Source organism: Oryctolagus cuniculus, chromosome 18 (genome assembly GCF_964237555.1).
Source record: "Oryctolagus cuniculus chromosome 18, mOryCun1.1, whole genome shotgun sequence".
NCBI lineage: Eukaryota > Metazoa > Chordata > Mammalia > Lagomorpha > Leporidae > Oryctolagus > Oryctolagus cuniculus.
In genome coordinates, this window is record NC_091449.1 from 69,213,834 (window position 1) to 69,226,343 (window position 12,510).

The 12,510-nt window shown below is 57.6% G+C and overlaps 1 protein-coding gene across 2 annotated transcripts in view; it reads left to right on the forward strand.

The window, feature by feature from the left end:
- Positions 1 to 12,510, forward strand: part of SPG7 (SPG7 matrix AAA peptidase subunit, paraplegin) — a 38,409-nt gene that overhangs the window by 23,358 nt on the left and 2,541 nt on the right. The window contains exons 10-17 of one of the 2 annotated variants that reach the window (XR_011384135.1): positions 3,480 to 3,604; positions 5,082 to 5,184; positions 6,574 to 6,684; positions 8,254 to 8,369; positions 10,215 to 10,371; positions 10,569 to 10,824; positions 11,595 to 11,761; positions 12,228 to 12,305. Coding sequence is in view for 1 of the 2 variants with exons in the window: in XM_008252191.4 (XP_008250413.3) it covers positions 3,480 to 3,604; positions 5,082 to 5,184; positions 6,574 to 6,684; positions 8,254 to 8,369; positions 10,215 to 10,371; positions 11,595 to 11,761; positions 12,228 to 12,305 (857 nt within the window). In the remaining variant the exon portion in view is untranslated. The remainder of the gene's footprint in view (positions 1 to 3,479; positions 3,605 to 5,081; positions 5,185 to 6,573; positions 6,685 to 8,253; positions 8,370 to 10,214; positions 10,372 to 10,568; positions 10,825 to 11,594; positions 11,762 to 12,227; positions 12,306 to 12,510) is intronic. The other variant, XM_008252191.4, reaches the window with a different exon arrangement.

Sequence of the window (12,510 nt, forward strand, 5' to 3'; positions counted from 1 at the left end):
TACTGTTAGTCTCCAAGAGCCATTGATTTGTGTTTCTCTTTTCATTGTCGCCGCACTTCTGGAATAGTACGATGTTAGCTAGTACATGTACCGTATGATTTTGATTATATGTGACTAAGGCTGAAACTTTTTAACATCTTGTTTTAAGTGATTTTGGATTTTAAAAGGTTGTGAAACGGGTCCGTTGTGTCCACCATGCCCCCGAAGGCTCACGTAGCGGCAGGAGTGTGGGGGTTGCTGCCTTGTGTGTCATGTTGAGTGGCCTCGTCTCCCTGGTCTGCTCCCGCCCTAGATGAGATCCTGGTGATTGTCTTTGGGGACTGTGACAGCTTGTGCAGGCCAGCTCTGAACAGCAGCCTGTTTCAGAGAAGGGATACTTCTGTGATGGGATCCGGCCTCCTGGTGTTGAGCGCAGGGTGAGTTTTGCGCTCACGAGGATCAGGCGTGTGCAGGGGTCTTGGAAGGACGTGCTGCTGCCTCGTGCAGGCCCTCCTGTCTCGGCTGTGGTTTTGTGATTCGTGACGTGAGGCTGAACCACGTCTCTCGACCCTGTGCCTCTGCGAGCCTCCCATGAGCTGACAGGCTCGGCGAGGGACTCGGGTGGGGGTCCCTGCTGCGCAGCCCTCACAGCACGCAGCACTTCAACTCTCTGCTTACATTACTTTTCACACCTGAAGACAGAGACCCCTTTGTGGGCAGACTTGAGCCCCCCAGGAAGTGTGTATCAGATGGCATTTCCCTTGAGCATTTCCGCCCACTGTGTGCTCCCCCCTCAACTTGCTGACCGTGGCCTTCGGAGTGCAGCCGGCTCCACACAAGGCCCTTTGTACAGAGGCCCAGCTGTTCCCTCGGGGAGGAGGGGCTGTGTGTTCCTGGAGATGCAGAGGCTGTGTTGGTCGTGGGAAAACTCAGCAAGGAAGAGGCAGGCCTCGTCTGGGAGAGCAGTCCCGTCCAGTGTGTTGGGGTCCTGGGCAGACAGGGGTCTTTGTCCTGTAACATCCTCTCACATGAGTGTTCGGCCCAGGCTCCGGTAGAACACAGTGCTGGCATGTAACCAGGAGTTCCCTCAGGAACACCAGGAGGTCCCTGAGGGACCTCCCCGTGACCTGGGCTTCTCTTGAGTGCCACCAGCCTGGGCAGAGGAAGAGTTCCGGGACCCGCCTCCAGCCGGCTGGACACGGATTCCTGGATTCCTCTGACTCTTTTTTCAACACACGGGGAAGAAGGCACTAAATAGCCTGCACTCTGTGGTGTCTGCTGTGGGCCTCACTGTGTCCAGGCCATGTCCAGGCAGAGCAGGTGGGAGCACCGAGGGCAGCCACCACATCCCTGCCTCTGTCCACACATGGCTGCATGTGCTACCTCACAGCAGCCCTGCAGGTGGGCAGATGGACACTGACAGAGGAAAAGTGGACATATGCTGGGCCTGCTGTCTGTGTCACACCTTCGGAGTGTCCCAACACTGCAACCCGAGTTGGACGGTGGCCAGTGTCCCTGTGGCCCCTCTCTGTGGCTGCGCTGCAGTTCTGTGTTCACGGCAGCCCGGCCCCAATGTGTGCCTGCCTGCCTGCCTGCCTCCTTCCCTCCTTCCTCCTTCCCTCCTTCCCTCCTCCCTCCCTCCCTCCCTCCCTCTCTCTCTCTCTCTCTTTCATTGAGTTTATTGATTTACTTATCTATTTGAAAGGCAGAGATCTTTTGTCTGCTGACTCACTCCCCAGATGCCCACAACAGCTGAGTCTGGGCCAGGAACTCCATCCAGATCTCCCAGGCACCTTGGCAGGAAGCTGGCTCTGAACTAGGCACTCTGAGATGGGATGTGGAGCCCGCTGAGCCCTGAAGCTCACCCCCAGTGTGCACTTCTCTCCCAGAGTCTGTGAGTGCGCACAGCCTGGACGGAGCTGCACGTGGGAGGTATGAGGTCTCACTGCCCGGGAGGCTGGCTCTGTGCACAGGCCCATCTCCCCTGGTGCAGGCTGCTGTCTGCCCTGCTGTCCTTGTGTCCTCTGATGGGAGAGGATGGGCTCTCTGACCCCAGATGTCCCCAGATGTCAGAAGTCTTCGGGGGCCAAGGCAAGGACTTCCGTGTTGGCAGAGCCCTAGCATCCTTGCGTTCGGGGCCCTGTCTGGGCAGCGAGGCGGTGAGTAGCAGTCTCATTCATCTTCAGAGGGACTGCATGTACCTGTCTGTGGGTATGAGCAGCCAGCAGCCCTCACAGCTGGCGCCTGTGGCTTCCCGAGCACTGAGAGACAGGGAGAGCCTGGGCAGGCGATGCGTGATGTGAGTGTCTTAGCCACCGTCTCTGCTGCAGCGCAGGCGGAGTACTTGGCTCTCGGGAGGATTTTTCAGGTGTCAGAAGACAGATCACAGCGTCCTCAGCTCTGCTTCACGGTGCTCTCCAGGCACCCCTGAGAAGAGGGAGATGTGCTGCCAGCCCTGCTTCTTGTTGAGCTGGCCAGCCCCAGTCTTGTCTGCAGACCCGGGGCTCCGAGTGCCTGGGGAACCACCGTGGCAGAGGCCCCCGTCAGTGAGGCCAGATGTTCCACCTCATCAGCATCTTTGTAGTTGATTCGTTCAAGTCCAGGCTAAGTGACAGTGATGGAGGAAGAGACAGAGACATCTCGTATCTGTTCACTCATTCACTCTCCAAATGGCCACAACAGCTGGAGTGGGCCAAGCCGCAGCCGAGAGCCTGGAACTCCATGTTGACTCCCATCTCCTGTGGGTGGCAGGAGCCCAGGCACTTGAGCCATCATCTGCTGCCTGCCTGCCCTTCCTTCCTTTCTTTCTTCCTTCCTTCCTTCCTTCCTTCCTACCTTCCTTCCTTTCTTTCTTTTTTTTTTTAAAGATTTATTTATTTATTTGAAAGTCAGAGTTACACAGAGACGGAGAGGCAGAGAGAGAGAGAGGTCTTCCATCCCCAGATGGCCGCAGCGGTCAGAGCTTCGCTGATCTGGAGCCAGGAGCTTCTTCCAGATCTCTCATGCGGGTGCAGGGGCCCAAGGACTTGGGCCACCTTCTGCTTTCCCAGGCCATAGCAGAGAGCTGGATCGGAAGAGGAGCAGCTGTGACTGGAGCCAGTGCTCTGATAGGGGAGGCCCGTGTCACAGGCTCCTAGTGGCAATTTCTGAACTCAGCTCTCTGGTGAGAAACTTTGGGCCTACGCCTGAGAACAGGTGTTAAAGATGGTGTGATTCCGCCTCACTGTAGGGAAGGCCATGGTGGGCAGGAGGAGTGGGGCAGGCCCCAATGCTGGGCAGCAGCCTCAGATAAGCCCATCTTGGGTCCGGAGGCCGGGCCGTCGCACCCTGTGGACAGCCTGCGGGAGCTCGCTGGGTGCCAGAACCCGTGTGTCCTTGTTCTCTGCACTGACGCTGGTTGGACACATTCAGGGAAGCAGGTCTCGGGCAGTGCGTCCTCCACGTCGTGCAAGGGGAGCTGTGCGGGGGGGTGCACCCTGAGGCTCTGCTCCTCCCCTCAGGAATGGGCACCACAGACCACGTCATTGTCCTGGCATCCACAAATCGAGCTGACATTTTGGACAATGCTCTGATGAGGCCAGGCCGGCTGGACCGACATGTCTTCATTGATCTCCCCACGCTGCAGGTCAGTGCCGGGGGCTGCCTTCCCCTCCTCCTGCTCTGCCTGTACTGCCCCTGCAGTCCCACAGGTGTCTGACCATCAGGACCAGGCATGGCGTGGACCTGCTGGAGCCACAGGTGCTGGGGGGCAGAGCTGTGTGGCCTCCTGCCCTCCTGGGGTCAGGGCTCTTCTTGTTTTGGAGCGTGTGCGCCCACTGGAGGCTTTTCTTCTGCATCTGGAATTGAACATAGCCTGGGTTGAGTTTTATGGCAAATTCGTGGGAACTAACTCCAGGGTAGGAAAAAGCATAGTTTTTTGTTTTTGTTTTAAGATTTATTTATTTGAAAAACAGAGCGCTTCCATCCACTGATTAACTCCCCAAATGGCTGCAACAGCCAGGGCTGGGCCGGGGGACGTCAGGAGCCAGGAGCTGCTTCCTGGTCTCCCATGTGGGTGCAGGGCCCAAGGACTTGGGCGTCTTCCACTGCTTTCCCGGCCATTAACAGGAAGCTGGGCTGGGAATGGAGCAGCTGAGACTCCAACCTGTGCCCGTACAGGATGCTGGCGCCGCAGGTGGAGCTTAACCTACACACCATAGCGCCAGCCCCAGAAAACGTGTTCCTGCAGGGCTCCCTTCCTTGTCGAGCTCTGAGGGAGCCCCAGGTCCCCCAGCCCTCAAGTGCTGTGCAGCTGCCCGTGGAAGTGGGGAGGGGCAGGTCCTGGTGGCCTGGGGCCTCTTGTCCCATGGCTGCCGCCCTCTCAAGCCTCCCATGGGCAGCCCCCCCAGTCGCAGGGCCTTTGTTGAAGACCTGGAGGGGGGGCTAAGCCCTGAGTTTGTTGATGCCACCGTCAGCTGCAGTGCAGGGAGCAGGGCTGGTGCACCTGGCTGCCCTCTGGGTCTCGGGCTGCCGCTGACCCCACACAGAGGAGAGAGGAGAGGCCTCGCCCCTCCAAGCCCAGGGCTCCCCTGGGAGGCTGTCACTCTTGAGTGTGTAGGAGACATTTAGTAGACCCCTGCTGTATCTGTTGTGTTTCACCTTAAGTTCTATTGATTTTTTCTTTTTCTTTTTAAAATGCTGCTTGTGGCTCTAAACTGGTTTCCCCAGAGGTTCCTGTGGGCCTCTCCCCCCCCACCCAGCGTCACAGTGTGGGGTTAGAGCTCCTCCTCATCTCCCCCACCCCTTCCCTGCAGGAGAGGCGGGTCTCCCCCCCCACACATCACAGTGTGGGGTTAGAGCTCCTCCACCTCTCCCCCCCTTCCCTGCAGGAGAGGCGGGTCTCCCCCCCCCCCCCCCGACGTCACAGTGTGGGGTTAGAGCTCCACGTCTCCCCCCCCTTCCCTGCAGGAGAGGCGGGTCTCCCCCTCCCCCGACGTCACAGTGTGGGGTTAGAGCTCCTCCACCTCTCCCCCCCCTTCCCTGCAGGAGAGGCGGGTCTCCCCCTCCCCCGACGTCACAGTGTGGGGTTAGAGCTCCACGTCTCCCCCCCCACTTCCCTGCAGGAGAGGCGGGAGATTTTCGAGCAGCACCTGAAGGGTCTGAAGCTGACGCAGGCCAGCAGCTTCTACTCCCAGCGTCTGGCAGAGCTGACCCCAGGTTTCAGCGGTAGGTCCTGCCCCCGCAGGCTTCTCTGGGGCCCTGGTCATGACACCTCCCAGGGGAGACCCCATGGAGGGCAGCAGGATGTGCGAATGACGTGGAGGCCACTTCTTCCTCCCTACGGGTGGGAAACCGGGGGCGTTGACTCCACAAGGCAGCAGGTGTGCCTCCCTATGGCCCTGCCTTCAAGGCACGGTGGGACTGGCTGCTGTGTTGGCTGTGGTGTCTTGGGGACTGTCCTTCAGGTCTTTTCTGTGCATCCGTGAGACCTCCCTGCCCCCCTCACAGTCCTCATAGTTTCTGTATGGCCTCACTGGCAACCTTAATGTAAATGAAAATGCCTTTTACTGTGACACCACCTCTTTTAAAGTCATTAACTCGCGTCTTATGGACCTGAGTGTTCTGTCCAGTGGTGCCTGTGTGAAGTGTTACGTGGGCGAAAGCCTAGGAATATGTGGGGAAGCTTGGTACTCAGTTACAGGGAGAAGTGCACACAGGAGAGAGACAGGAAGGCCTGCAGTGGATGGGAATGGTGCTTGGTCTGTTGCTTCTTTAGGGGGTATTTATTTGAAAGGCAGAGTGGGGACCGGCACTGTGGTGTAGCAGATAAAGCCACCACCTGCATTGCCAGCATCCCATATGGGTGCAGTTCTAGTCCCGGCTGCTCCACTTCTAATCCAGCTCTCTGCTGTGGCCTGGGAAAGCAGTGGAGGATGGCCCAAGTCCTTGGGTTCCTGCACCCACGTGGGAGACCTAGAAGAAGCTCCTGGCTCCTGGCTTCAGATCGGCACAGCTCCGGCTGATGCAGCCAATTGGGGAGTGAACCAGCGGATGGAAGACCCCTCTTTATCTCTCTCTCTCTCTCTCTGCCTCTGCTTCTCCTTCTCTTTCTGTGTAACTCTGACTTTCAACTTTCAAGTAAATAAATAAATACTGAAAAAAAAAAAGGCAGACAGAGAGAGATCTTTGATCTCCTGGTGTACTCCCCAAGTGTGCACACAGCCAGAGCTGGGCCGGGTGAAGCCAGGAGACCAGAACTCCATCCGGGTCTCCCACATGGGTGGCGGGCCCGAGCACTTGAGCCACCATCTGCTGCCTCTGAGGTGCACTGGCTGGGAGCTGGATGAGCAGAGCAAAGTGTCCAGGACTCGGACCAGCTCTGAAATGGGGCACGTGCATCCCAAGTGGCAGCCTGACGTGGCCTCCATCGAGTGCAGTGTGGTGACCCCCTGCCTCCTGGTCACCTCTCCCCCCAACTTTGCCCCTGTTCTCCTCGGGCTGCTCGTCCCCTGGTCTGCTGTCGGCAAGAGCCTTCCCTCCCTGTCCCTTTGAGATCAGGCAGGGAGGGGCACACCTGCCCCGTCCTCTGCCCGGGCCCATGGTACATGTTGACAGGTGCGGACATCGCCAACATCTGCAACGAGGCTGCCCTGCACGCCGCGAGAGAGGGACACACGTCCGTCCACACCTTGAACTTCGAGTATGCCGTGGAGCGTGTCATTGCTGGTATGGCCGTCATACCCCTTTGTCAGGGCCTGCATTCCGAGGAGGGCTCAAACCCAGAGATGCTCAGTCTGAGGCCAGTCCTATCCAAAATCAAGATAGATACGGCTGCAGGTGGGGCCTGATGCAGGCTGGCTGTCGTGTGATTTAATTAAGTAACAAGGTATTATTGGAGAAGAAATGGAACGTTTTTCAGTTTGGTAGGTTGTGTCTATACAGTAGACTTGGCTTTCTTTAGTTTAAGACCCAGCAGGTTTATGTCAGAGCAGGCTCGTTCTTCAAATAGGAGTAGGACATGCCTTCCCAACCCACCTGACCCTGGAGAGAGGCCGAGCTCCAGCCCAGGGGCAGTCTGCACCCACAGGCCTGCTGGGCTCTCCCCAGGCTGCAGAGGGAGGCCTGTGCACTCTGCCTGATGGATCCCAGCTCTTGGTAGGAGGCCAGAGCTGATCACACTCCTAGGGCACACGCCCGAGCTGGTCCCCGCTCTTAGGGCATATGCCCGATTGTCCCCGCTCCTAGGGCATATGCCCGAGCTGGTTCCCACTCCTAGGGCACACGCCCGAGCTGGTCCCCACTCCTAGGGCACACGCCCGAGCTGGTCCCCACTCCTAGGGCACACGCCCGAGCTGGTCCCCGCTCCTAGGGCACACGCCTGAGCTGGTCCCCGCTCCTAGGGCACATGCCCGGTTGTCCCCACTCCTAGGGCACACGCCCGGTTGTCCCCACTCCTAAGGCACACACCCGATTGTCCCCACTCCTAGGGCACACACCCGATTGTCCCCACTCCTAGGGCACACACCCGATTGTCCCCACTGCTAGGGCACACACCCGATTGTCCCCACTCCTAGGGCACACACCCGATTGTCCCCACTCCTAGGGCACACACCCGATTGTCCCCACTCCTAGGGCACACGCCCGGTTGTCCCCACTCCTAGCATGGACGCCTGTACCTGTGCTGTACTGGAAATGCATTGCAGCCTGTGTTCAGGGAAGCTCAGTAGTAAGGCCTGTGTTCCCTGGAGACAGCTCTAGTTGAGGTGTCTGCTGTCCTCGCCAGTGTCTAACACAGGATCTGTAGTCTTACAGGAAGTGGTGGTAGACAAGTGTAGTGTCAGGCCGTACCACACATCTGACCTTACAGCTTGTTCACATTGTGGACTTTGGAAACTTAGGGGTGTTTAGGCTTTGAATGGGGCTCAGCAACACTTTTAGCTGGGGAAATTTGATACAGGGACTGTCTTCCCGCTATGGGTGTCACCTCCCAAGGGGAGGTTAGTGAGCCCAGAACCGGGACTTGGGAGCCTGCCCTCCAATCTGGCCCTCTCTGGGGCCCAGGACAGGGCACTCCTGTCGACGAGGACTGCATTGCTAGAAGCGCCATGTACCCTGTCAGCTCTCCCACCTCACGAGTGCCCCTGGGACTGTGTTGTCAGGAGTGGTGGCTGCGGTGAGGCTGTGGGGAGAGGACTTGCTCTGGCAGCACAGGTGGAAGTAGCACCAGGCTAGGAGAGCCTGGCTCGCCCCACTGGGTGTGCAGTACCCGGACACTGACCCTGGGCCTTCTTGCAGGGACTGCCAAAAAGAGCAAGATCCTGTCAAAGGAGGAGCAGAAGGTAGTTGCGTTTCATGAGTCGGGGCACGCGCTGGTCGGCTGGCTGCTGGAACACACCGAGGCTGTGATGAAGGTGAGCCCTGGGCTCGCCTGCCTCCTCGCAAGCTGGGGGACGGGCTGGGAAGCAGCTGTCCCAGACAGTGGGCAGCAACCAGGGCTGGGTCGTGTGTCCACGTCTCTGCTGTGGCTTCAAAGTGGTGTGCGACTTGGGCTCACTGTCCCCTCCACCCTCAGATGCCAAATGAGCAACGTCATGCTTACTGTCAGCTCTAAAATGAGTCCTGATACTGAGAAGAAGCAAGTGCAGTTTGTCCATTTTCTAAAAGAATGATTTAAAAATCATCTTGTAATATATATATTAGCTATTTTTTTTAAAGATTTTATTTATTTGAGAAGTGGTGCTGCAGAGAGAGAGAGAGAGATAGGCAGAGAAGGGTCTTCCATCTGCTGCTTCACTCCCCAAATGCCCTCAACAGCCAGAGCTGGGCCGATCCAGAGCCAGGAGCCAGGAGCTTCTTCCAGGTCTCCCACGTGGGTGCAGGGGCCCAAGGACTTGGGCCATCTTCCACTGCTTTCCCAGGCCATAGCAGAGAGCTGGATTGGAAGTGGAGCAAGCAGGACATGGAGGCTTAGCCTACTATGCCACAGTGCCAGCCCCGTTGTATGTATTTTTAAAATCTGAAAGAGTGAGAGAAAGAGATCTTCCATCCGCTGGTTCACTGCAGAACCAAATGCCCACAACAGTTTAGACTGAGCAAGACTAAAGCCTGCAGTCAGGAACTCTATCAGATCTCCCATGTGGATGGCAGGGACCCCGGTACTTAAGCCATTACCCTGCCTCCAGGAATCTGGGTCAGAAGCAAAGGCAGGGCTTGATCCAAGGCACTCTGGTATGGGATGCAGGCGTCCCATGTGGTGGCTTAACCTGCTGCACCTCAGTGCCTGCCCAGGGAGCGCATTTGTTTCCATCGAATGGTTGTGTTGTCACCAGCTTCCAGAAACGTGGGTGTGTGACCAGGGGTCCTCATGGCCCCTTTAGGGAAAACATAACTCTTGGATGTGGGTGCTCCATCTTCACTGCTGAGGGTGTGGGCTGTAGTTGTGCAGAGACCAGTGGCCCCACATGGAGGTGCTGAGGAGCCCTGCGGGTGGCTGGAGGCACGCTGGCAAAGGCAGCTGCAGACACGGAGGCCAGCTCGGCCATCGGTGTTGTCTGTGCCGTCTTTCAGAGATGCCGTCACAAAGCCGACTGGTCCCCCTGCTTCTCGTTGAGGAGACTCAGGGAGACAAAGCATGCGCTGCTGCCTCGTGCCTGCGTGCGGTGAGGCGAGCCAGATGCTCCCCGGAGCTCCTCACTCGACTTCATAGAGCGTTTAGGGGCAGGCTTTGCTCCAGCCGGTAGGTCCCAGGTCAGCCCGATTCGAGTCCCAGCTCTTCTGCTCTGACCTGCCTTCCTGCTGTGGTGCCCTGCTCACCAGAGCCTTTGCTGACCGCATTTCACTGGCAGTTTAGCTGTAGACTCAGGACATTCGTGGGCATGGGCTTCCTGCTGCCCTGGCGCTCAGAAACAGCTGGGCCAGCACGAGACCTGCTCCCTTGCGATCTCTCTGTTTCCAGTGCAGCTGTGCAGGTGGAGGTGGGACTTGTCCACGTCAGCCTCTCCCTTCTGACTTGCTGTGTGGTCAGCACACGAGGAAGACACACCCTGACGGTGTGTGGACAAGGGCCCCCGTTGGAAGCCCCTCTGCTCCTGTGAGCGAGGCCTCTTCCACGTTAGGGCTCTCCCTGCGTGCAGAGCTGAGATGGTACACATTTGCCTTCCTGCTCTAGGACCCCCAGGGCAGCCCTGCCGCACCTTGTCCCCACTTCCCTTTAAGCGAGTGTCCTTGTGAGCTCAGGCCACCTTGACCTTCCATAGGTCTCCATCGCACCACGGACAAATGCCGCGCTGGGCTTTGCTCAGATGCTGCCGAGAGACCAGCACCTGTTCACCAAGGAGCAGCTGTTTGAGCGCATGTGCATGGCCCTGGGCGGCCGAGCGTCCGAGGCCATCTCCTTCAACAAGGTCACCTCCGGTGAGGAGCCAGCCCGTGCAGTCCGAGTGCTCTCGGTGCCCTCCTGCACTGCTGCACTGCTCTGGGGCGCACGGGGTGGAATCGGAGAGAATCAGTGTGATGAAGGTGTGGTTTGGAGGTAATCAGGTATGTTTTAAAAGATGAGCTGTGGTCAAAGGTTTAGAACTAAGCATGGCTTTTTAAATAACTTTACACAGGACAAGCATTTGGAGAGGTTAAAATGCTGCTTGGGACGCCCACACCTCACGTCACAGTGCCTGGTTCTGGTCCCGACCCTGCTTACAGTCTCAGTGTCCCGCTAATGCACACTTCAGGAGGCGACAGAGGATGGTCCCTGCCACCCACATGGAAGACCCAAGTGGAATTCCTGGCTCTTGGCTTGCCTTTGCCCAGCTGCAGCTGCTGTGGACATGTGGGGATTAAACCAGTGGAGGAGAAATATCCGCCTTTCAAGTAAATAAATAAAATATTAAAAATAACCATATAGAAACGTCCACGTATGTGCAGACTACACATGCCTTTATGGTTACCTAGTGGTGATGGCTGCACCAAACAGTAATACTGAAGCCCTTGCTGCTCTAAATCTTTACTTCTCTGGATGTCAGGGAAGGGGGCAGGGGACAGGGGAGGGGCCTGGCCTGGCCCAGGGACCAGCAGGTCGTAAGGTTGACTGGTTTGCCTCATACATGCCTGTACTTCAGCCTAGGCACTGCTGTGAAATAAGTCCACAAATTCACCTTCAGTAACTGGTTTTTAAGCAAAATAACACTTCTTAAAGTTTTAAGACTCTGTTTTTCATCTTTAGGATTTATTTATTTACTTGAAGGAAGGGATACAGACAGAAAGAGAGGTCTCTGTCTGCTGGTTCATTCCCCAAATGGCCGCAACGAAGGCAGGAGCTTTGTCCAGGTCTCCCATGTGGGTGCAGGGGCCCAGGCACTCGGGCCAGCATCCACTGCTTTCCCAGGTGCACTAGGAGGGGCTGCATTGGAAGAGGAGCATCCAGGACTCAAACCAGTGCCCCCGTGGGATGCCAGTGTCACAGGCGGCCGCGCCACCCCATGCCATGCCACAGCACCAGCTCCTAAGAGTCCTTTAAGGAACAGGCACTGGTAGAGATGGGTCTGGCACAGCAGGAGCACTTGTGGAGATGAAGCGGGTGGGCAGTGCAGCGCCCGTCCCATGTGTATCTGAAGTTCTGATTTCTTGACCCCACCCTCCAGGGGCGCAGGATGACCTTAGGAAGGTCACAGGCATTGCATACTCCATGGTGAAGCAGTTCGGGATGGCCCCTGGCATCGGGCCCATCTCCTTCCCCGAGGCACAGCAGGGCCTCCTGGGCATCGGACGGCGCCCCTTCAGCCAGGGCCTCCAGCAGATGATGGACCACGTGAGTCTGCACAGGCCCCCCACCACACCCCTTGCCCACAGGGTCTGCTGCCCAAGGCCCTCCAGCTACTGGCTACCTCAGCCACAGCCACCTGGAGCCCAGCGCTCTGCTGCAGGCCTGGGCTGTGTTGTCTCTTCCGTCTGTGAAGTTCTTTTTCTTGCATGAGGTCCTAGATGGCTCTCACGAAACTGTCGATGTGAGCCTAAGAATCTGCAGACTGGACCCGGGGGCCTGTCATGAGGCACCTCCAGCTGCTCTTGCACTCAGGGGGTAGCTTGGTGTGGCAGAGGACAGACAGGGCCGCCTGGTGTGCAGGCATCCTGAGCTGGCCTTCCTGGGCTGCTCATTAGGAGAGAGGAGGCGTGGTCTGCACCTGTGTTTCCTGCCTGCCCTTCGATGTTGGGATCAGAACACAGGTGCTGAGTCTGCACGTGTTGGTCAGTGACAGACACCCTCTCCTTGGCAGGAAGCAAAGCTGCTGGTGGCCCAGGCCTACAGACACACTGAGAAGGTGCTGCTGGACAACCTGGACAAGCTGCAGGCGGTGAGTAAGACCATGCACCGGCCAGGCTGACACAGCTGACCAGCCTCACCAGACCCGCGCCCTCCTGCTCTTCTCGAGTCTCCTATGCACAGTTCACGGCAGACAGAAAGAACACCCGACACGCGTGACCACTGCCCGACCCAGCCATCGTAGCACTGTCTCGTGCATTTCATCCTTCTCCAAGTCTTAAACATTTTCCCTGAAA